At 35.1% G+C, this 21,721-nt stretch overlaps 1 protein-coding gene across 1 annotated transcript in view; it reads left to right on the top strand.

Moving 5' to 3' along the window:
* The first annotated feature begins 4,221 nt into the window (after window positions 1-4,221).
* Window positions 4,222-21,721, top strand: part of LOC120772820 (MOXD1 homolog 1) — a 36,280-nt gene continuing 18,780 nt past the window's right edge. Inside the window, exon 1 of the mRNA XM_040101616.1 lies at window positions 4,222-4,725. Within this exon, the coding sequence (XP_039957550.1) occupies window positions 4,222-4,725 (504 nt within the window). The remainder of the gene's footprint in view (window positions 4,726-21,721) is intronic.

The raw sequence follows: 21,721 nt of genomic DNA, 5'->3' as shown, positions 1-21,721 counted from the left end.
ACCAAGGGGAAAATGCAGTACAAAACAACAACACACAATGTACCTTCGTGCGATCTTTAGGTAGAAGAAGTTAATATAAATCGAGCCACACACTAAATACATATTCGTTGCACGAAATACGCAACGGCAACAACAACATCAACAATTTCGCTACTTAAATTAAGCCAGAGTCACAAAACACAGTAATGCAACAACAACAGCGCTGACGTGCCGCTCACTGAGCAACACAGCGCGCCGCGGCGTTAGCACACGTGAAAATATCTCGCAGAACGCGTTTTGTATGCGCTAAGCGCAGGCGCACCAGCAATCTAAACAACAACAACAGCATAAGAACAATAAAGAAGCAGCAAAAAAATTTTGCCAACAACAACACATTCAAAACTCGTGGTATAGGCAAAATGTAATGCGAACATGCAATGAATTTCAAAAAGAAATAAATAAATGCAGCTCAGGCACCAGGCACCGCCAAATTACACACAAATATAATTGTATATGTGTATGTATGTGTAACTTTGTGTGTTTGCGTTGAGGTAAGCAAATAGAGAGGGACAGGGCCCTCACATACATTTGCAAATATGTAAATTTGCACTGCATACCTGTACAATCGGCGTCACACTCACTTGCTCCCTCACTCACTCAATCACTTGGATATTCGCTCATCATGCAGCTAACTCACAAACGAATGAGTGCGAGTAATTTCAATGTTATGGCCTTAAACCCAGTTAACATTTTGCATGAAACGAAACAATAGACAGCACCTTGCACTAATATGTCTTCTTTGGTAGAGAAAATCTGCTAAAAATCCTGTATATTTGTTTTTTATAAATAGTTTAATGGATTTCAAGTTTAAGTTTTTCAAAATCGAAGAAATAAATCATTTTTCTCTTGCTTTTTGAGAATAATTTATCAATTTCAGTAATGACTTTGTCATAAGGCTGGCTTAAAATATGAAAAAAAATTGGTAGCCCTTTCATGAGGTATCCATATACTCTCATATACTATTTTAACTCGACAACTTACATTAACATGTAATTTTTTGACAAGAGTGCAGCACACAAAGAGAACGCGCAGAGAAAAATGGCGAATCGAATACAGCTTTAACTACCATAATATGATTTTAAAGCTGAATATCAGCAATAGAAGTACTACTAGAAGGCAAAATTACGGTACCATATAGTAATATAGTAAAAAAAGGGTGATCCATTTCGAGCTTCCCTACTTTTTTAAAGAAAAAGCTAGGAATGGTCTTTCTATTTGATGGGGAGTGCTTCTTATCATTGGAAAAGAACGTTCTTCGGTATTTATTTTTTGAAGACTATATCTCTCCGATGATTCCACCGGCCGAAAAACAACACAAAACCGTTAATTTTTCTGGATAAAATGGCAGCTCTTGAATCTCTTCAGGTTGCTCTTCGTCAAACGCTGAACAAAATGTGACTCGAAAACATCGCTTCTTTTTGGAACTTTTCAAGAGCCCATGGAACGAAGTGATGTCGCGTGGATACTATATACTATAGATTTTTGAGGTCTTTTCTGTATATCGAGCGAAAGAGAGTAAAGGAAAGAGAAAGAGAAAGAGAAAGAGAGGGCGAGATAAGAGAGTGCTCTGAAAATAAATAAGCCTGTAAAGGTACTCAGAGAATCTCTGTGTCTGATAAAGAAGAAACCTTTCTTCTAGCTTTTTGTATAATTCACAATTTCAGATTGTATTAAGGTGGATTAGGGTTAATTCGTGTCAAACAATACCCCTTTATTGTTTTTTTTTTTGCGATTAAACAGTTAAAACCTATTTTTAAAAACCAACGGTTGATTACTATATGACATTTGAGAAAAAATCTGCTTAGTTTTCATTGGAAAATATAAAAAATACGGCAATTCTAGAGTGTCTTGGAAAAAAATTGATTGCGGTGCTTTTTAACTCGGTTTCCGAATTCAAAAAAATCGTAAATATATTGCTAGATACTCGCTTTGCCTAGGTCGCCCTGAAGGGTTTTTCGTAATTAAATTTGGTGCACTTTTTGGGAATACTTTGAAGGAGAAAATGCGAATTTTTGCGAAAGAAACTAAGGAACCCACTTCTATACGCAAATATATCTTCTTTGAACCAAGTCGTGAATCTGGAATTCAATATTTTAAGGGGTGGAATTGGGGTTTTGAATACTTTTTTGCAAAAAATTGCATTTTTTGTCTTCAAAGTGTTGCCATAAAATAAAAATTGTACGGTGGTGAAAATATCATAGATGAAGCTGGCTTCTGTGATTCTCTCATATTCTACATATATGAATGAATAAAATAGACATTATTGAAGTTGATCGATTTCCTGATAAAAAAAAATATTTTTATTTAAATTTTTTTTTAAATTTTTTTTAATAATATAAGTTTTTTTCCAAATTTCCAACAATAATTCTTGATTTTCTCGCACAACAAATGTTTCTCAAGCAAATAGTAATTAATTGCAATTATTTCTTCAAACATTGCTCAATAAGCCAACTAGGCTACGACATAAATATAAAAACAAAGGCAACAAAAACAAAACAAAGCAATACTTTTAACACAACTGCCATGTATCGATGGCTTATGCTGAGCGTGAATTGCCTGCATGAATGACTAAACGGCGCGCTGACTCACTAACTCACTCAACGGCTCATACGTCGCATGGTGCTGAGTGCTTAGACTGGCTTGCTGCCAAGCAGATGCTCATGTATGTATATATGTATATACACCAGCCTGTAGTTATTATTGCTGCCGGCTGTGCGCCTGTATTCGCCGGTGCTATAGGCCGAAGGGAACGAAGGAAGCCACAAGCATTTGCTATGCATGGCTGGCTTAGCTGGCGCGCACAAGTTGAACACGTTCTGGCAAAGGCGCGCAGCCGCAGTTCTAAAGGGATACGCGCGCCGTAAAGTACTACGCGTAATGTGGCACGGATGAATGCAATTTAACGTAGCTAAATATATACATAATCAGAAGGAGAAGGAGAGCAATTTTGTGTTTGAAGTGCTAAATGAATTTATTGATTGCTGTGTTATAGAGAGTAATGAGTGATAGCGAGTGCGCTATTAGAAATGCGTTAAAGAATGTAAAAAATATGCAAAAATAATAATTGAATAATTTAGCAACTAGTATTATTGTAAGCAGTGCAAAAAAATATATTTTACACACACATATAAGCAAAATTGGTGTACCTTCCGCCACATCCTTAATTGAAGCGACAAACGTGTGTAGCAGTTAGTGCAACAACAACAACAAATAAGCATAGTGAACTCGTGCGCTCATTTAGCCCTTCGCCGCAGCTGTTAAATTCGCTTTAAAAGGTCACACATACATATGTATGTTTAGCTGTGTATTAACCGCGTCGTGTTAAGGCAATCGCGCACGCAAGTGAGTGTATAGCGCATGCGCGAGTGCAAACCCAACGAGCAACTAAACTACCTTCCAACAAAAAAAAATATACTCAAATACATACAAATACATATTTTTACATATATATATACATATGTATATAGCTCAACAATACAAACGCAAGTAAAGGTATTGCAATAAGAAAATTAGGGGGCTCTTTCCTGCTGGAGGGGAGTAGTGATAATAGCGGCAGCTGCTATTTTTTCGGTTACTTCAAAAAAATTTTATTTCATATATGTGTATGTGTGCAAAAGTGCATATCAACGAAAATATTTACATGCTTACGTCTGTACATACATGTGTTGGCACGGCAGCTGCTTGAAATGAAATTGGATTTGCTGCTAAAAATAACCTACGCTATAACAGGAATACGATCTTGGCTATTTGAAGCCGATGAAAATAAAAATAATATGTGTAGTGAGAAAATAGAAGCGTTTATTTATTTCAAATTTTGCTCATAATAAATTGAAAGCCGCTTTTTGTATATCAAATTGCGGTGCACTGGTGAAATTCTGTGAAAAAAAATTGTTTAAATTGGTGCATAGAAGTGCATGTGATGTAATAGATGCCTTTAAAAAGCGCATAAGTATATATATTATTCCTCAAATATACATATAAATGTCTAAACCCCCCCCTAGTGTCAAAAATATTCTCAAAAACAGCAGCAACTACCCTAAAGTTCACTAAAAGTATAACCAAAATCACTACAAAAGTGAAATTGAGTGCAAAGATACCGTTATAAATAAAAAAGAATTCCTAACATTCCAACAAACAACAACACTTTACTCCATTACATTTTTTTCGCAACAAAAGTCCCAAATGGCCCACAGTCTACAAGGACAACAGTTGCGCAAGCCAACTGCCTTCGTTGTCGGCATGAACTGCAGCCTTTACATAATTATCAGCACATTGATAATGTATCTAGCAGCACTGCAAGTGGCCACCGCATTGCCAGAGTATACACACTGGCATCAGCGGCATCGCCGTCATCAGCAGCATGGCAATGTCGCCACAAATTCCACAGCCGCGGGCAGCAGCACGAGCAGCAGCAGCAGCATCACCACCGATACCGCTGCCACCAATGTGTCGTCGTTGGGCATGCATCACACCAATTGGCGTCGCATCGAAATGATGGATGCCAATGGCCTGTACTGGCTGGAGTGGTGGCTGAAAGGCACCACCACGAAGGAGATACACTTTCGTGCCACTGTCAATACACGCGGTTTCATTGGACTCGGTTTTGCGCGGAAGAATCCCCGCATGGCCAATGCTGATTTGGTGTTGCTGTGGGTCGACGATCGCACCGGCAAAGCCAATGCGCTGGTGAGTTATAAATACTTATGTGTAATTATATTATACTAATGTACATACGAGCATAATTTCGCCGATTGGATAAAATTATTTATAAGTATATATTACTATGAACAGAAGATTTCAAAATTTCATACATATAAATCCATATTTTTGGGGGAATGTTAAACAATGTTGCCAAAAGTACTCACCTCAGTTGAGCTGTAAAAATATGCTCAAAGTTCATCCGGTGCGGTAGTTCTGAGATTTTCTGACTTCTTGTCTGGTAATTTGGTTATAAAATGTCCCGCTGACATCTTCGTTTTTGTATATCCTCATCCGTCTACGGCTCTTTTCGTTGATCTGGTGTTGTCTTCAAACTCCTCGAGCGTTGCTGATTAAGTAATTGACGTAAACCTTTGATTTAACACGCTCAGAGAACATAGTCTCACGGCGTTAAGTCGCATGATCTTGGCGGCTATTTCTCGGAATTAACAAAACGCCAAAGTTTGCACGGGGCGGCCTACCATCTTGGTGGAAATAGAGGTCGTCCGCTTCGATTTTATCAAAGTCCGCAAGAAAAAACTTGATGTTATATGTAACTCTCCCTATTGATGGTAACGGCATTTCTTATCCAATTTCGAAAGAAATAAGGGCCGATGATGCTGTCATTACAACGATTTTTGCTGGCCTCGAAACACTTTCCTTCAACGAATTTTGCTTTATCTGTTCGATTGACTGAAAATAGTTTTACGGTGGTATTTATTGTGTTTTCGGCCTTAAATTCGGTCACAATCGTGACTCGATGCGATGGTGCATTATCATCGTGTACAGTGGCGTAGCTACAACTTCGGGCGCCCGGGGCCAAGGATGTTCTGCCGCCCCCCTTTATCTACCTACCTACAAGTTTCATAAGATGGTTCGAACAAAAGTGAATTTTTACAAAATACATTCGATATTAAGTATATGAAATTTAGGAACTAGAACCCACGCAAATTCTGAAGTTCCAAAATTCTCACAATACGGTTTTTGAGGAAATTGATATTAAAATTACAAGACATCTTATTAAAAGCCATAGAAAAAACCCATTTTCGCTCTATATCTTGTACACTTTTGACACAATTTGCAGGAATTTTCGCCCGAATTGGAGTTTTTAAATACCATTTTTAAAAATTTGGAGAAATAAAAGTATTTGTTACATTCAAAGCAAAGGGTAACTGTGAGAGTGACACGTTAATTTATAATAAATTTTGTAAAAAATTTGTTGACGTATATTTCTGAATATTAAAAAACAGCGAAGATCGTTTTGCCGCCCCCAAGACGTTGCGCCCGAGGCGACTGCCCCCTTCGCCCACCCCCCCTAGCTACGCCACTGATCGTGTAAATGCATGCACTGTTCTTCCATGAGTCCGTCCGTTTTCGACGGATTATCCCATACAAATACCTCCATACAGCTAAATAGAACTCCTTATTGACCGTATGTTCCTTCGTAACAAATTCATGATTAACCAAACTACGAATATCGAAAGAATTGAGCGGCTTTGCGTGGGATTTTGGTTTCGGTTTGTTTTTTCCCCTCTATTCCGCTGATTGTTGACTTGTTTGCATGTCAAACCCAAAAACCCTCGCCTCATCGACAGTTTTAATGCTTTCCATGAATATGGGATTGAAATTCGCACGATCAAGCATGTCTAAACAGACCCGTAGACGGTATTCATTTTGGAAAAAAATTCAGCTTTATCGGAACGAGTCGACCAAGAATGCGTTTCATACAAAAATTATCCACCAAAACCATTCGAACGGACTCGCAAGAGATGTCGAGCTCTCTTGCCATTTCTCTAACACTTGCCTGTTGATTTTAAAGCACTAAATCCTTGACTTTTTAAATATTCGCATCAGTTGATGAAGTCGAAGGTCGTCCGGAACTAGGCATGTCTTCAACGACCTCTTGACTGACTTTGAAGGCTTTGTACCACTCGTAAATTTGTGTTTTTGATAAAAATAGGATTACTCCCACAGTCAATTAAATTCTTAATTTATTTGAACAGGGTTGCATCGAGCAAACTTGCAAAGCAAATGTGGGCAAAATCAATGATTAAAATTAAATATCTACTTACACATTAATGCAAATTCAATTGAATTAAGGAAGTTTTCTTGAACATTTCATTCTTTTTAATGACTCCATTGAAATTTTCACACGTAAGCTACATACATATATTTTAGGCTCCTTTTTACAAAAACTCCATTAAAATTTTTTCACACACCCTTGCAGCTACTTCAAATTCCTGTACTAATAAAAAGCACTTCAGAAGTTCGTATGCAAATACACACACACACGCATACTTGTACCTAGATATACAACACTTTTAGGCACTCCTTTTGTCTCCTCACACAACAAAAAAAACGAGTTGTTCACACTCACTATGTGTTTTTTATTTGTTTTGTCAAATCAGTTACTCTTGTTACCAGCTACTCCTATTACGCTTCAGTTATTTCCAACATCTCCCTAACTTCTCCCCGCTTATCGTTTGCGGACCCTAATAGACGCTGATTTGCAAATTTTGTTTAATTTTTAAGGGCTTCCATCCGCTGCGCTGTTAATGCAGTGGTTTATTGTTGTTGTGCAAACAATGTTTTATATTTTACTCTCCTGCCTTTTTATTGCACACTCATTTTACGCCGTTATTCGATATCAAATCGCTCCGAAATAACGAGTCATAAAAAGTCCTGCAGCCAAACACTGCTTATGTATGTATGTCTGTTGAAGTTTTGACAAAATCTGTAAGGCGAAGGTTTTATACTCCTTTTGCATTTCGACGTCAATTTTATGTTGGCTTCCCTGGATTATTTTTACGTAAGTATGTGTGCCTTTATTTGATCTGTCTAGCGAAAATGTACTGAAACTGTGCCAAAATTTAAGCGAATTTTTGTGGAAATAACAGAAATAAACATCGGGTAAAGAGTAAAGAAATTATATGAATATGTAAAGAAACACTGTGGGAAATATTCTTAAAGATACTTGGTAGAATACCCTCAATTTCCACTAAAAATGACTGGTTCTTATATGGCTTCTTAACCCTCGGAGTTGCATAAGTGACTTGTTCCAAAAAAAAATTGTTTTCTACCAAGTTTCTTACATTTTAATCACACCCTTTGTGTGTTTGGTTCTTTGTACGTAGAGACTCGATATTTTTTGCGAATATTACGGCTTCTCGATAGCCGTAAATACAAATTTTTAGTCACGACCGCAGAGCTCAAAATCAAATACCAAGCTATATGTATTGCTAAAAGATTACTTCTTAGTTATATATCTAGGATCTGACACAAAGTTGACCGATTTTGCGCCGAACAGCACCGAGCTTCGGGCCGCTGAAGAGCTGAAATATGTTCTATTTTTAAGTTATAAGAAGTTTAAGTTTAAATTATAAGAAATAAGTCCAAAGATTGCACGGTTATTTGGTTTCTTCTGTATTCCAGTTGGCCCGGACAGGTCCATATAAACGGCGGACTTTGCACTTTCGCCAAAAAAATAGTCACAGTGAGCCAAATAGGACAAATTTCGTGGCTAAGCAATGACTATCGTTTTGTGTTTGAACAAAAGTCAGTTACAATGAGATATTTTGGATAGTAAGGAGTAGATAAGTTGTCATCGATGTCATCCAATGGCAGGCGCAGGAAACGTGCGGGATCGGACAAAAGGGAGAAGGGTGTCAGATATGTAGGGTTAGCAGGGCATGCAAAGAGGTTACTAGTATCAAAGACTCATTGCACGCTGGAAGTATGTTTGATATGTCAGGGTCTACTTGTCTTCTGGATAAGTAGGAGTTTAACCTGCTACAGTATCCAGAATAAAACTGCGAAAAGGGTCACTCTAGTTACTGGCGGCAACTCGAGCTTAACGACTTCAATTGGTGATGGTTGGACTCCAAGTACGCCATTCACTGAGAGGGAGTCGGTGATAATAGCTCCACTGTGAATGGCGGTCAGTGCATGTCTAAAGTTTGTTGCGTCCGAAGTCTTGTCGCTCTCTTGTTCAATGTCGTCAACATAGATTTTTTGATGCTCTTAGGAGGCACTTTCGCCTCAAGCAGGTGACTGTAGGAATAATTTCTATGAAAGTTCTGGGAATTGCTAAATATTTAGTTATTTGCTTCGCTCAACCAAATTAAAGTTCTTACAAATTTACAGGCATCTCTTAATGGCTAAGACATCTTAAGAGTAAATTTTTTCGTGGCAGAAATATTCTCGAGTTTAGATTTTATTCGACTCCAGTTCGAATATGCTTATGATCTAGTTCCATACATCAGGTCCGGTTAGTAGTGTTCAAATGCACTTCTAAATGCTAATAAACCATTCTTCTTCCTACATCATTCTCATAATTTAAACCTCAGATAGGTGGTGATTTTGTTTAAGACTCCATTAGTGATTTTTATAAACGAGGAATCGTAGAGATATGTATTTGTAGGCTTATGTTATGTTACATTAAGTTAGTGGATCTCACTTGAAGATCTTTAAAGAATAAATAATTCGTTCACCATAGCAACCACAATAGAAATCTGTTTTAAGTTATGATTTTGTAAGTCAATCGTCTACAAGAATTCGCCATCTAGACCAAGTTTTGTTTCTTTTATAAATCTATTCGACTCCACAGACTATCATTTTTTACTCAAGTGGGTCAAATGCAAAACGAATTATCAACGAATTTATTATTGTAAACACACGTTGCGCAATAAATAATCCAATAAGTTTGAAGATTACTACAAGTGGCAGCAGTTCTTAATACTTCACACGAGAGCTCGCTTTACACACTTGCAATTACACTGTATGTATGTTTGTAAGTATGTGTGCATGTCAATGTACGCAAGCGCTCAGGTGAATAAGTTCGTGACACTAGTGCAACAGGAGCTTCTATGAATAAGCCTCTTTTAGGTATTAATATTGTGTTAATATTATTTTCATATGGATATGTGTGTGTGTGTGTGGCAAAGGTCTGCCAGATAAGCAGCACACTTTTAATTACAGCATTTGTATGCGCAGAGGATATGGAAATGTGTGCGGATATGAGCACAGGAATATGAGTATTATTTAACAATGCTTACGTGCTACAAATATACACATAAACATATGTTACGCAAGATTTATGAGTTTGTGAATACAAGCCTACTTTCATAAATATGTGTGTGTCCTATAAGAACTTTTGTAGATGTACGTACGTACATATATCTAGATTAATATGCTTTATAAATAGGCAAGCAAAAACTACTATATATTCGTATACGAGTATTCGCATAACATATCAAAGCAACACATAATTCCACAAAAGAGTGAAATTTTGTCGTTCATGAGCTTTTGTTGAGATAGAAAGGTGGATAGAAAAGCCAGCCATTTGTTAGAGAAATAATCTGTACCTACATATATATACTTTTATATACACAGGCATATATGCATGTGTGTGTGCTTATCTTAGCCGGTCAGCACTTGTAACTGCTTGTATTTTACCTGCCTGCTTTGCTGATGCTCATAATGCCGCCGTCACACACGTACAATGACTCAACTTTGTCTTAATTAGCCGTGTCCTTTCGTTATTATCTTACCCCCGGCAGGATAATATGAGCAAACGTTTGACCATTTCGCAGTAATGTCCAAAGATGAATTGTGACAAAACTTATGTACTACATGCGCAGTATACAAGCGGAAGACAGACAGCACAGTAATTAATTTTGCCAAATTTAGCAGGTAGACGAGAGGCTAGTAGAGGAAAAGTATTGGTTGGTTGAGTAGTAAGTGTCATGTGATGTATAAATATGCATGCAACGGTAATATTAATGCATGGATATTAGTTAATTTGCTTAAATTTTCAAAAAAGAATTTATTTATACTCTGACTAACATAGCTGCAATTATTATTTTTTTTTTTTTGGAAATACGTTTTTGCCTTTTCATTAAAAATTTTTTTGTGGTCATTTTCACTCTCACAGGCGCATAGAAAGCCTTTATGACGCCTTCTTAACGATTTTATGACTAAAATTTACCAAAAAAACAATAAAAAAGTTGACTTCGGCTGCACCGTACAGAAAGGATATAGAAAGATCTTATAGCTTATAGTATTATCATCTGAAAAATTTCTTCGCAGATTGTACCGTTGCCTTGAAAAACACTCCATTCAAAATTTCATGAAGATATCTCGTTATACAAAACACCTTTTCATACAAGAAATGGTTTTAGATCGATCCGTTTGAATGACAGCTATATGCTATAGTATTCCGTTCTGAGCAAGTTCTTTGGAGATTGTAGCGCTGTATTGGATAATAATTAATACTAAATTTCATGTTGATAGTTCGTCAAATAAAAAAGTTTTCCATACAAGGGTCTGTATTTGATAGTTCACTTTGCATGGCAGCTATATATCATAGTCATCCGATATCGGCGGTTCCTACAAATAAGCAGCTTCTTAAGATGAAAAGGAAGTTTGCAAAATTTCATATCGATATCTCAAAAACTGAGGGATTAGTTCGCGTATATACAAGCAGACAGACAGGTGAATATGTCTAAATCGAAACAGGTCATTATGCTGATCATTTATACTACAAGTATATATATATTTAATTGGGTCTCCGCTGTTTCCTTCGGGATTCACGACAGGTTATAGTAAATAGTTATATGTGACCTGGTCTACGAAAAGGGAGCTAAGGTGTGAAAACTAGTTTTCTGGGAAAAGCTATTAAAAATAATCGTCAGTTTCTCGTTATCTCATTAACTGTTCTCCTTTTTATTGACACCTAAGCCCCCTTTCCGTAGACCAGGTCACATATAATGAAAAGATCATATATCGTTACCATCATGGATCTTAGATATTGAAAAAGCGAAATTAAAAAATTTTGAACATTTGAAAACGGATTCCAAAATAGTTCCGTTTCATACCCAAAACATTCACCAAAATCATTCAGCGGACTCGCGCGGATCTTTATCCGGAACGTCTACTTTATTTGACAGCAAACAAAATTAGAAAAAAGTGAGCAGTATTAGATACACAATTATAGCATATTTTTTAAGAGAGAAATAAATGTTAGGATTTATTTTACCGTCATTTTGGCACATGCGTGGTCATGTGTCCGAGAGATAATTGTGTCGCAATAATCAGAAACAGCTGAACCCAATATTGAAAAATTTTAAATTTAAAAGTTGGGAGTTCGATTTTAGATATAAAACATTCACATCGCAAACACACAGCGAACAACAAAAGCACAGCTTAAAAAAAATCCCCCTACAAGTAATTAATTAATCACATTTTTTCATTGCGAAAATTGTCTAGTAAATGCGGTTATGCGAGTATTAAATAACCCAACTCAATTAGCTAAGTAAAACCGAAGTTCCCCTCGAGCTTTGCCCTATTCAACCACTTTATTAATTAACAGTGAATTGTATAAAATCGCAATTAGCACAATCTTGCATTGCGTTCAACTCATTCAATCCGTTCAAGTTTGTGCAACAATTACTTTCGGATCTACTTTAATGAAAAAACTTTACTCTAAATAAACAGTTTAACTTTTTCAACAGAATGCAGCCGATTGCGGCAGTGCGCAATGCCAAGCAGTAGGTTCATCAAACTGCTTGCACTCTGTAGAAGGCGGGAGAGTGTAATTAGCGCTGTTAACTGAGTGTTGTTGTTGTGTTGTCTTTTGCACAATCGCCTTGAACTTTGACAGTGACATTGAACCAGTGACGATGGTCATTGCACAATCACAGAAATAATAATGCGATTAGTTGTTGTTGTATCAGAACTTGTGCACATTTTCTTATTTAATATTGCCATCTCATTCTTAAATAATGATAGATTTTAGAATTTTGCATTTTTGGAAAAATCAGGAAAATATTATATCACCGTCTTGTTCGGTAATAATTGAACTTATTATATACGAATGATTTTCTCATTACTCAGAAGAAATTTACTCCTCCAAAATTTACGTTGACCGATTATGTTCTATAGGGAAATGTAAACTACTCTTCAAGGTAATATTTTATCATTAAAGGGGCTCATGTTTATAAATCCCATTCAATCACTAGTGAGTGAACGCTATTTATTATAATTTAGTCGTTTTCCGATGAAGTTATTTCGGACTTTGCCTCCTCTAATCGCCCCCAAATATAAGGTTGTCAAATATTTCCCTTCCGTTTTTTTTTTTGCTCTTTATTCAATGCTTTATAAAAAGTGTTACAGTGATCGGATTTAGTTCAAATATGCGCCGTTCCCTTCGATCTGTTTCCAACTAGACGGCAACTTCATAATACCCCCCTCGTAGATGCCGTCCTCCTTATTTACGAAGAACTCAGACAGCTACTTTTCACAAGCCTCTTTTGAGTTCAACTTTACATCAACAAGGGCGTTCGCCATGCACAGAAACAGGTGGTAATCACTTGGCGCTATGTCCGGGCTATAAGGCGGATGCGATAAAACCTCCCATTCGAGCTCCTGTAGCTTCTGACGAGTCATCAACGAAGTGTGTGGTCTGGCGTTGTCCTGGTGGAACACTACACCTCTCCTCTTGGCCAATTCTGGACGCTTCTGGTCAATCGCCTGCTTCAAGCGGTCCAGTTGATCGCAGTAGATGGTAGATTTAAACGTCTGGCCATATGGGAGCAGCTCATAGGGGATGATTCCTTTCCAATCCCACCAAACACTCAGCATAACCTTCATAACCTTTCGAGGCGTCAATCTTGGCTTTGCTACCATTTGTTGAGCTTGTTGTTAAATTCCTTAACGATTCATCGACTTTTTCAACGATAGGTAGAGCACAGATGCACCTCTTTCACATCGAAATTTCCAGAACGCAAGCGAGCGAACCATTGTTGTGCTACACGAACTGATACAGCATCGTCTCCGTAAACTCCTCAAATTTTATTGGTGGCTTGCGTGACATTCTTCCCTTTTTTGTACAAAAATTTCAAAATATAGCGAATTTCTTCATATTTTCACTCATTTCAGAATAGCTGTAACTTTTTTTCAACTTTCCCGAATACAATTTTTTTAAATGTTTAAATGAAGCTTAAAATCTCACCTTTCCAACACTATATGGCACGACACAATGTGAATGTTAGCACTGGAGATATCTGGAGATATACGACTTCAACGACATCTATTGACAAAATACGAAAATACTTTTTCGACTACCCAATATATGTATTAAGTGTTTATATATTTGAAAATATTCTCTGAAATTTTGAAGTTGATCCGGCAAATATTTTCAGAGATTTAATCTTATTTGTAAAACATTTTACTTATTGCAATCGGCTTCCTAAGCTTTAAACGTAAGGACCTAAATTTTAACAATGAATACATATACATACATACATACATACTTACACTTTTATATATGTATATAGTATACACATGCAAACATTTTTGTTGTTAGTTTGCAGCATTCCACCACAATTTTGATTGCACTCTCAGTTTCGTCTTGAACATCAACGGCAAACAATAACTTTTTCGCCAACTTTGTTTTTTTGCTAAGCACCAACAAACACACTACCATAAAGCCCACTTTGTTCGCTACAGTTTGAGTTGAAAAATGTTTCCCTCTCACATTATGACCACAACTGCAGACCAGAAGTATGACGAGTGGGCGTGTACGGGCAATTTTTTAAATTAAGCGTTGCCAGAATATTTGGTAAGAAAAGCACAACTATAAAAAAGCAAAGAAAGGTGGGTTAAAAGGAAGAAGGCAATTTAAAACACGGGCACAAAACACAAAAGTCCTTCCTTCACTCCACAACCCAAATAAAGTCGAAGCAATCGCAAGTTAAGCGCTGCTGCCCAGCGATTTTTATACTTTTGTTTTTATTTTTTTTTTTTGTTATTTTTGTGTGACTTTAATTGAAGTGGCGGCAATTTTCTGATCAGGCCGGGAGGCGTTTTCTGTCAAATCACTGTACGCTACTGTTTAAGTGCGCAGCGTGGTTTGTTTTAAGCATTGGACAAAAGCAATTACGGAAGCCTTACTACAGTTGGATTGTGTGCATGTGTGGGCATCCATATCTGTGTGGAAAATTAACATGTTTATACTGATTTATGTGGATAGTGAAATGGGTATTATCATGTGTTTATATGTATATGAAGTTGTAACCATGTGCCTTTTGCAGGCCAACATCTTCGCCACTTACGACTGCTAACTCGTTTCTTTTGCGACATCTGTTTTGCTTACTGATTTCGCTTTCTTTTAACTCTTTTCCCAGTTCTATTTTAGCATTCAATCAATTCATTTCAATATGTTCGAGATATATCATATGAGTGTTGCTTTATTTTGTTAATGAATAGCGTATTACTTATTCTTTGTATACTTCTGGTTAAACGCAATAAGGGAGTGTCTCAGGCTGTGTCATGGCTGTGCTAGACATGCAAATTAACTGAGGTTTCTATACAAAATGTATTAAAACAAAAAGAGCTATAATACCCTTCACGAGTGCATTTCTTAAAGCGAAAAAGTTAAAGAAAAAAATTTTTATTTTGATTTTGATCGTTCCGTTTGTATGACAGCTACTATATGCAATAGTTGTCCGATCTAAACAAATTGTTTGGAGCTTGTGGCGCAGCCTTAAATATTAGTCAAGACTAAATTTTGTGAAATTAATTTGTCAAATAAAAAAGTTTTCTATGCAAGGACTTGAGTTGGAATGATCAGCTTGTATGGCAGCTACGTGTTATAGTGGCCCGATATCAGCGATACCAACAAATAAGCAGCTTCTTGACGAGAAAAAGACGTGTAAAAAAATTCAAATCGATATCTCAAATATTCAGGGACTAGTTCAAGTATGCAGGTACAGAAACTCGAACAAAAAGACACGCAGGTCATGCAGGTCATTTATAGGTATATATGTATATTTTATAGGGTATCCAACGTTTTCTTCTGGGTGTTACAAACTTCGTGGAAAACTCAATGCATCCTGTTCAGGGTTTAAATATTAAAAGGTTAGGTATGAGTACCTATGGGGTGTCGTTCATTGAGAAAACTTCATAAAAGCAGCGTGGACCAATATAAAGCAAGTTTATTTGCAACAAAATAAAATCTAAAAAATTTATTTTTCTTTTCAAAAAAAAAAATTTTTTTTTAATTCACTCTAAGCTGAAATTCAAGTTTATTTGCAACAAAGTTCAAAAATATTTATTCAAAAACAAGTTTTTTTTTACTTTTCTCTAAACTACTGAAATTCAAATTTATTTGAAAAAAAAATAAATTTGAAAATTAAAAAAAAAAAAAAAAAAATAAAAATAAATAAATCCATTTAAAAAAAAAATTAAAAAAAAATAAAAATAATTTTTTTTTTTAATTTTTTTCGAAAAAAAATTTACTCTAAGCTGCTACTGAAATTCTAGTTTATTTGCAACCAAGTTCAAAAATATTTATTTAATTTTTTTTTTAATTTACTCTAAACTACTGAAATTAAAATTTATTTGAAACAAAAAAAATAAAAAATTGTTTAAAAAAAAACTTAAAAAATCGAAAATATTTATTTAAACTTTTTTTGTTTTAATTAATATTTTCTAAACTTTCCATCAGTAAAACGTCGAACTTTTGAGAAGCGATTTACCAAAACAATCATCAACTTACAATCGACTTATACAGCAAATCATTAAACCAAAACCTATTTCTTTGGAGAAGAGGTGCAGAAAGTTGTCTGACTTACCTCGATGAAACAGCATTTCACAATAAATTTACAACAAAAGTTTATAATCGAATTTCATCAAATTTTTTTTTTAATATTTGAATTGATATCTCATAGTAGAACCATTTTTATTATTCAAACCATATTTTAACTACAAAAATTTAGTCTAGAATTTCAACATAGTATTCTTAAAGCTTTACGTTACAAATTTTTGTTAAGCAAAAAAATTCTTTAAATAAAAAACTTCGATAACGCATAAAAATCACAAATTTTTCAAGCTGTCGTCTTACGAATCATGCATTACACCTACAAAGTATTTTTTGTAAGGGGGAATTTAATAATGTGTGGAATATATGTATAAAATTGCTTGCCCAACCAAGCTTCACAAAGCAATTTGCATATTCACGCACCAACAACAAAAAGCAGAATTTCGCACGCTTACAAAAGGAGAAGAAGCCTACGCAGAAAATAAAATAGACATTATTGAATTAATTTTAATATTGTTTGTGTTTTTTTTTTAAGTAAAGTGAGCATCATTGCGGATTTGTGAGATTTTTTGGTTAGAAAATGGTGAAGAAAACTGATAATATGGCCACCTAGCTTTTCACTTTAGTTTTCAATTCATCGAGAGAATTTACATTATTTTCTTGCAAAATATAGGTTCTTGTTGGTGGAAAACAGTACTAAACATAAATTAACTATCAGCTGAAAGAATCATATGATCTTCATAATCATAAACAAGAGATATACTCCCAGCAGCATATTATCTGCTTCAAATATTATTCCCCTGGATATTATCTATTTCAGGTGACCCAAAAGTTTTAATTTCTACATCTGGTTTCTTAAGCACTTTTCTGAAATAATATAAAATTATTAAATCATATTTTTTCAGTGTTTGGGGAATATACGTTGGAAGAGGATTACTATAAAGGCGGACTATATGCATCGGTTGTTGACCTAGTTCAACGATCTCAGCAGCGTTTAACTTATACCAACTACACATAACTAGTTGCTTCTTCTACATTTATTTTAATTAAAAAAAATTTCACGAAAATACATATGAGAGTATATTAAATCCAAACTTACAACACTGTCTTCAATAACGATTAAAAATCCTTTATATTCAAAGCCACTCGAAAAAGAAACGTCATTTATAAACCTAACCTAAGAATACACGCTTCTTTTATACACATTATGAACTATTTTATTAACCAATGAAAAATACAAACACACGTGCGCAATGACACACACTCACACACCCACATATTTAGTGCTTTCGTTGATGTGAAACATGTGTCAGACGCATGGAAATTGGAATGTGACAAATTGACTACAATTTCAAGCCATCATTGAATAAATTGACGCTGATCGGAAGCAAGCAGCGAACCACAAATGCCAAACCCAATTGTTTTGACCCCAAAAACATACTTTACTAAACACAAACACCGTTAAGGCCAGAGGTTGTTGCTTTGGCAAAGTACGAAGTGTAAAATATACAAGCAAAAAAGTATTAGCAAACATGGCAAAATAGAGCGCACCAAAAAGGCACGAAAGAATAGCTAAAAGCAAATTTAAAGAGAATGTGTTGTAAAACGTAAGGAAGAAATTATCATAAATACACAAAACCCACGTGACGTTTTTGGGAAACATACTTCACGATTTTCATGCCTTCCTACGGTTATTCGGATACAAATACCCATACATACATACAAATAATGGAAGACAAGATTTCCTTTATATTTTTGTGGGTGTATTAAGCTAAAAGTTATTGAAAATATTTTTTTTTTTTTCTAAAATGGCACTTTCGTACAAAGTTTTACGGTATGGAAATTGAGTTTACAGTTTAAGTTCTTCTATGTAATGAAAAAGCACTTGAACGCACTCTGAGAGTAATCATTGTACGCTTCACGATGTGTATGTATGACACTCACTTCTCTAACAGTTCATGTATGATGTATGACGCTCACTTCTCTCACTTCTCTAACAGTTTACTGTGAATATTGGTTAGTCAAGGTATTTGACTTGTTTAGAAACCAGCATAAGTCAAAATAAGCGCTATGTACCATATATAGGTTACTATATAGATTATGAATAATATGGAGATATACGATGGCAAAGACTTCTTTTGACAAAATACGAAAGGACTTTTTCGACTACCCAATATTAAACCTTGAAACTCCAAGAAAAATAAAAGATTACATAGAAATGTTATTTTCGAAATGACAGAACTTATTTGAGTTATTTCTTCTTGAATCATAACCAAAATTCCTTACTCACACTGTTATTTAGCTTAAGTTGAAATTAGGCTAAGCCCAACGGAAATATTATAACTAGACTCACTTACAAGCCCTAACTTACCACATATTTAACAAACTCAGCTGCAGCAGCCAAGATACGAAAGTGCTAAATGAGTCCAAGAAGTTCTGAAATGAGAGAGATATTTTCTAAAAATTAGGATAGCAATTAGACGGCGAGAAAAACTTTTAATTGCGACCGTACAAAATCACATCAATCCTATAAGCTTGTAAAATTAAGACAACAAAAGCAAGCATAAAAGGAAAACCGTTAACATCGTTGCACCAAAGCTATAATACCATTCACAAATAAAAAAGTGAAGAACTTGATTTTGGTCGATCTGTTTGTATGGCAGCTGTATGATATAGTGGTGCGTTCTGAATAATTTGTTCAGAAATTGTACCGTTGTTTTGGACAATAATGTATTCCAAATTTCGTGAAAATATCTCGTCAAATAAAAAGTTTTTCATACAAGGTCTGTATTTTGGTCGATTTGTTTGTATGACCAATATTTACTATAGTGATCCGATTGGATTGGAAATTGTATCGTTGCCCCAAATAATAATTTATGCCGAATTTTGTGAAGATATCTCGTCATATAAAAGAGGTTTTCATACAATGATTTGATTTTGGTCGATCTGTTTGTATAGCAGCTATATGCCATAGTGAACCGATATCCAAAATTCCGACAACTGAGTAGCTTCTTGGAATGAAAGACACTTGCCTAAAATTTTAGAACAATATCTCAGAAATTAATGGACTAGTTTGCGTATGAAGTCATATGTAGAAGTACACGCAAGTGAGGTAAGTTCACTGATCGCCATTCACTTGAGAGTGGTCAGAAACGATTCTCTTACATATGGTTCAAGCAGCTCACGACTTCCGGTCTTTGATCAAGTATCCTCTGAGTAGCCAAAGAACATCCGTTTGAAGGGGAGCCAAAGTGAGAAGGCGAACCATATGAAATGAAAGCTGTCAGACTTACGGGCATGACTAAATCGACTCAGCTGATCTTTAATATATATGAGTGCAACTTTTAAAGGGTCTCTTGCTTTTTTTTCCTGTGTTCAGGGTATAAAAGGTAGAAAGAAAGTGAAAATGCTGAAAACAAAACGAAATGCAAAGACATTTAGTCGGGTTCTCCTTATGCTCTACTTCATTTTTTTATATGCTCAATTAACACTCTCAGCAAATTCGTGGCTTTTACTACATTATGTATATAAGAATGTAAGTATATATTATGTTTGTTTGTTAAAATGTGTCTCGGGCTACAAAATGACCAACTACATACTTCTGCAAATTTTGCGAGTTTTTGCGGCGACCCAAAATGACCAAGTCAATGTAACGCTTAAGTGACATCTTGCGCTCAGTGAGACGTTTAAAAGTAAAATAAATTTTAAGGACCGCAAAAAGTTGTAGTTAAACATTTATGCTTACATAAAAGTGAAAAATTAGGACGCGTTGAAAAAGGCGACAAGACTAATGACTAGTTCTCACCAGCCACTTTTTATATGAAAACATTTATGGCGTTTATAGTAAATGTAGAGGAAATTTGCTGGAAACCAACCGTTAACACAAGTCTGTCATTAAATAAATTGTGTTAATTTAACAACTAAATTGTCGCAATTTTGCTTCGAACGCGTAATTAATTTTAAGGCAAATTATTTAAGAAAATATTCAGCAGTTTTTTTTTAATTCATTAATTTCTTTAGAAAACGAATTTAAAATAGCGTAAAATTTCAATTAATACTCAAAAAAAAGTATGCGCCTTTTCGAAATAAATGCAATCCACAAATGCAGCACATTAAAAAATAAAAATAAAAGTAAAAAATAATAATAAAGCAACTCATTTCCTTAAGTCTAAATCAGCACGTCGCGAATTTCGCATTTCTTGGTTATTCAACTTCTCACTCCTTTGAAACAAAAACTGTAAATAAAACTTTTCAACAGCAAATTGAAGCAGTTGCCCCATTTATCAAAAAAGGACTCCGCTTACTTATACTTCACACTTGACTTATTAAATACCAGTTAAGTTGAAAGCACAGGACTTTATTCAATAAGTTTGTTCAAAAGTTTTTCATAAAGTTTCTTTTTCTTCCGCTTGACTTATGGTATTCATGCGGTCTTTTGATACTTTAAGTTTTCAAAACTTTTCATTTGCATTTAGATCCTAAAGGACGAAGGAGAAGGGCTCAAGATATAACCTTTTTGTGACAGTCGCACGCAAAATGATCGATTGTTATCATAAATACCTTTAGGTCAATGGTCAATGAAAGTTGAATGGGCAAATTCATTATACATATATTAGGGTGGGTCAAAAAAAGAATCGAAATTTATTTTTTTCGCTTCGTACTCTGAAAAATTTATTGAGTGATAGATTTTTGTAGAGCAGTAAATTTGCTATAAAACTATGAGCTCTACATTTTAAAATGATGTTTTGTCATTGATTTGCCTTCAAATAGTCAAACTTCAGCCATTACAAACTTTTAAACGTTTAGGCTTACGAATAATAATAATTTTATAGAGCATTCAATTGGCCCCAAAATCCACAAAACCAAATATTTTTTTCAAGCAGTTGGAAGCGAGATTTGAATTTTTCGGTTTGAGAAGCAATAAATAAAAAATCGTTACCCTTTACAATTAAGAGCTCATACTTGAAGAACCTTTCTGTGAGGTGTCTATAAACCAATCTTTCAGAGTGCGAATCGAAAAAAAAAAACATTTGGTTTTTTTGATTGGGTAAAAAGCGCATCCTAATGTATTATATTTTTCAATATATAACATATTGGGTAGTGGAAAAAGTATTTTCGTATTTCTAATCAAAGTTCAACTTTTTTTTTATTTATAATGAACTTTAACGAACCAAATATGTACCATTTTGGTCGACCACTTTTTGCCTTTTTTCCGCAAGAGACATTATTCCATCAGTGTAAAACTTTACTGGTTTCTCGGCGAAAAACTGTGACAAGTAATTTTCACAGGCTTTTCTTGAAGCCCACTTTACTCCATTAAGGGAGCTCTGCATTAACCGAAAAAAATAGTGGTTCGATGGTGCAAAGTTAGGGCTATATGGTGGA

This window comes from Bactrocera tryoni, chromosome 3 (assembly GCF_016617805.1).
Source record: "Bactrocera tryoni isolate S06 chromosome 3, CSIRO_BtryS06_freeze2, whole genome shotgun sequence".
NCBI lineage: Eukaryota > Metazoa > Arthropoda > Insecta > Diptera > Tephritidae > Bactrocera > Bactrocera tryoni.
Note: the sequence above shows the minus strand (reverse complement) of the source record. Positions and strands in the feature narration are given on the sequence as shown.